The 3,783-nt window shown below is 44.9% G+C and overlaps 1 protein-coding gene across 1 annotated transcript; it reads left to right on the forward strand.

Moving 5' to 3' along the window:
- Positions 1–1,602: 1,602 nt before the first annotated feature.
- LOC139682995 (olfactory receptor 6C3-like) lies at positions 1,603–2,524 on the forward strand. The gene is given in 3 exon segments (XM_071577697.1): positions 1,603–1,984; positions 1,987–2,391; positions 2,394–2,524. Coding segments are annotated over 3 exon segments (918 nt in total).
- Positions 2,525–3,783: the final 1,259 nt, after the last annotated feature.

Raw genomic sequence — 3,783 nt, forward strand, 5'->3', positions numbered from 1 at the left:
TTTTGGAGTCATCCGCTTTGCTCCTCTCTATGTGTAAAAATAAAATCAAAATATTAAAGGAAAAATGCCAGTCTTTATTGCATATATTTTTCTCATGCTTCCTTCTGTGAACTGTGTATTTTTGATTTAAAAGCTTAACAACTTAATTAATCAGAGATTTGGGGCTTGAATAGTGAGTTTCCTCTACTCCACTGCAGGCACTCATGGGAACTTGTTTTCTCCAGCCTCCCTCCATAGTCAGTGGAGACAAGAGAAGACTGGAGGCTGGGTTGTCTGAATCTAAAACTGGCATGCAAAGCAAAGGTTAGAAATCTCTTCCTGGCACTCTTCTCTTGCCCTGCATTTAGGTTAGAACATTTGATAGTGATGCCGTGAATGACCCTTCCCTCCAAAAACAGGACTTCGAGCCACGTTAGTGTAGGGTAAGATAAAAAGTAAAGGTCCTTTAATAACACAGGGCCTACAGCCCACAGGAATACATGATGACATGCATGTGCCTCAGTTCTTGTTTCCATGGCTTTTATAATAAGATCCCTCCAATCATTGCTTTACACATTTCTCAGTCCAGCCCCAGTCCCACCCCTGGTCCAACCCCCAGAATTGGGTCTGGGGTCGTCAAGACCCTTTGTCTTCATCAGCTCTTCTTCCTCGGGCACACAAAGGTCTCTTGGAGTTCATCCAGTTCTGGCTTTTGGGTCACTCTGACCTATGTTTATGTTTCATTCTGTAGGCCTTCTGATATCCTTCAGCTCTACTTTGGAAAGGAGTCTAAACAAGATTAATTAACTAAAGGAATTTGAGCTCCCTGTTCTGGGACAGGGGTAGTGATAGAAAGGCATTAAACTGTTAGAAATATTAACTTTCTAAAAATCCACAACTACTGTGTTCCTAAAATCTACAAAATGTGAAAATCAGAACAAAAACTCCTTTGGCATCAATAGCAATACCAATGAGCAGCTGAATGGAAACAAGAGCATTTTATTGCAGACGGGTGTGAGGTGGGACTGTGTGGCACACTCTGTCATCCATAATAAATTCCAGTGATTATTAAGAGTACTAAAAAGACAAGATATACCTGGTTCTTATTCTGCCCTCCACTCTCCTTTCCTGAAGAACCAGAGAGCAATAAGCTGTGGAAGAAAGCAGGGGATTGCAAAATACTTGATATTGCTTATTTTGAAATGAATGGATTCTCAGGGATTCCCAGTGCAAAAGGCAAGTACTGAAAAGTAGAAACAGAGTGGATGTGATTTCATGGTTTAGCATTTGTGCAGTAGAAGAGAGGCTTTTGGTGTGACAGATGTTTGCAACAGGTCTGAGTGAGCTTGGAATTTCCCAGGAATGGGGTGAAATAGCCAACAGCCCCCTTAAAATCCTCTCTTTTGGTGGAACAATTCTTTGTGAGTGTTTGGAAAAGGTAGAAAGATGACAACAAAATGTCTGAGGACTCTTAAATGGTATGTGAAACAGAAAACTCAGGGTGTGAGAATTGCTTGAAGGACAATCTCTGTGCTATATCAGAAGACTGCAGGAAAGAAAGGAGCAGAGAGGCAAGGATAAAACTTTTGTCCAGACTGTGAAATTATCACACTTAGTTTTGCCATGTTCCTATCTCAGCAGGATGAATTGAAATTCAGCCTGGGCCCAGAAAATGAAACAGCAGTTACTGAGTTCATCCTAGAGGGTTTCCCAGGGCTTGATCAAAGACTGCAGCTGTTTCTCTCTTTGGTCCTTCTGCTCATGTACCTGACAACGGTGCTGGGGAATGCAACCATCATTTTCCTTGTGTGTGTGGATCATCACCTGCAAACCCCCATGTACTTTTTCATCAGCAACCTGGCCTTCCTGGAGATCTGGTTTACATCCTCCACAAGCATCAAATTGTTTGCAATCCTGAGTTCTGATCAGAAAACCATCTCACCGAGCAGCTGCTTTGCCCAATCCTATTTCTATTTTGCCCTGGGCTGCACAGAGTTTGTCCTGCTTTGGTCATGTCCTGTGACCGCTGTGTTGCCATCTGCCAACCCCTGCACTACGCTGCCATCATGGAGCCTCAGCTCTGCCTCTGCCTGGTCGTTGCTGCCTGGGCCATCGGCTTCAGCCTCCTGAGCTACCGCCTGTTCTTCCTCCCTGAGCTGTCTTTCTGTGGCTCCAACAAGATCCCTCACTTTCTTTGTGACAACACCCCCTTCTTCAAACTGTCCTGCTCTGACACCAGCCTGCTTTGGAAAATAGACTCTGTTTTCTTATCTTGTGTCCTGATGCATTCCTTGTGCTTAACTCTAGCATTTTACATGTGCATCCTTTTCTGTATTCTGCATCTTCCAGCAGCCTCTGAGAGGAAGAAAGCTTTTACTACCCGTTTTTCCCATCTCATCACCTTATCCATTGCATATGTATTGCTCTCTACATGTGTCCTTCAGAAGATGCTTCCTTGAAGACCAACAAAATTGTGGCTTTGCTGAACACAGTCCTGTACCCATTCTCAAATCCATTCATATACAGCCTGAGGAACTGCCACTGAACAAATTCCTTGCCAGGACAATAATAAAGCTTTTCTCCTCATCATGATGCATTTCTGGACAGAAATTCCAAGGATCTGCTATCCTATGTTTAACAATGCCATGTTTATAACCACCATGCATGGATGCCTTGGGAGATTTAAGCTCTTGTCAGACTGTGTCAGGCTAAGTGATAAGAAGCTCATCTCCACACACAGACAGGGCACTAACAGTGGTAGGAGGAGTAACTCACTTAATACTCTGCCCTGGCTGCTCCCAGACCCATCAATGAAGAGCCATAAGGTCTCCAAGAATCCATCTCTCAAAGAGAGAAGAGCACAGAGGAACTGTGCCGAGTGACAATCCAATTTACAGGCTCTTGAGAAATGTACACCTTGTCCCAGCTCCTTCCAGAGCTGCCCTGGGAGAGTCATCAGCCCTGTTGTCTAGGTTTGAAACCTCTAAGTCAGTGAGAGCAGATCACCATTTGGATTAAGGGGATTGTTGACTAAGAGTGTAGGACACATTCTGAATTGCAGGGGAAGAGCATCCAAACTTCTTTTAATTCCACCTAAAATTCTCCAAATCTCTACATGTCCACTTCAAATATTCTAATTCCATCTAAAATTTCCTTATTTCTACCCAAAATATCCCTAATTCCACCCCAAATCTCCTAACTCCAACCAAAAATACCTTAATCCCTCTTACAATCCCTAATATTTCATCCCAAATCTCTAAGATTCCACAAAAATCCCCTTAATTTCACATAAGGATTATTTAATTCTATCCCAAATTCCTTTAATTCCACCCAACCTCTCCTAATTTCACCTCCAATCCACTGAATTCCACTCTAAATTCCTTTATTTCCTCAAAAAATCCCTTCCCCAACTCACCAGCCCCACAAGTGCCCCCGAATCCCCCCGACCCCCAAGTTCCCTCTTTGGAGCCCCAAATCCCGGGAAAAGGGCCCATGGGAAGGGGGGCCTGGGGGGCTTTTGGGAGGTTGGGGTGGATTTGGGGGCCTGGAAGGCACTTGGGGTGCACTTGGGGGTCCCACTGGGGTCAGAGGGGCATTTATGGGGCACTGGGAAAGAACTTGGGTGTCACAGGGGACCCTTGGGGGGGTCACTCGAGTGCCCAGCAACGGAATCTGGGAGTCCAAAGACGATTTTAGGGGTCACTTCTAAGTCCTGGAGGAACTTCGGGGAAACTTAGGGGTCCGCGGAAGTGGTTTGAGGGTCCTGAGTGGGTATTAGGGGAGCACTTGGGGGTCCTGGGGGCA

Source organism: Pithys albifrons, chromosome 26, assembly GCF_047495875.1.
Source record: "Pithys albifrons albifrons isolate INPA30051 chromosome 26, PitAlb_v1, whole genome shotgun sequence".
Classification (NCBI taxonomy): domain Eukaryota; kingdom Metazoa; phylum Chordata; class Aves; order Passeriformes; family Thamnophilidae; genus Pithys; species Pithys albifrons.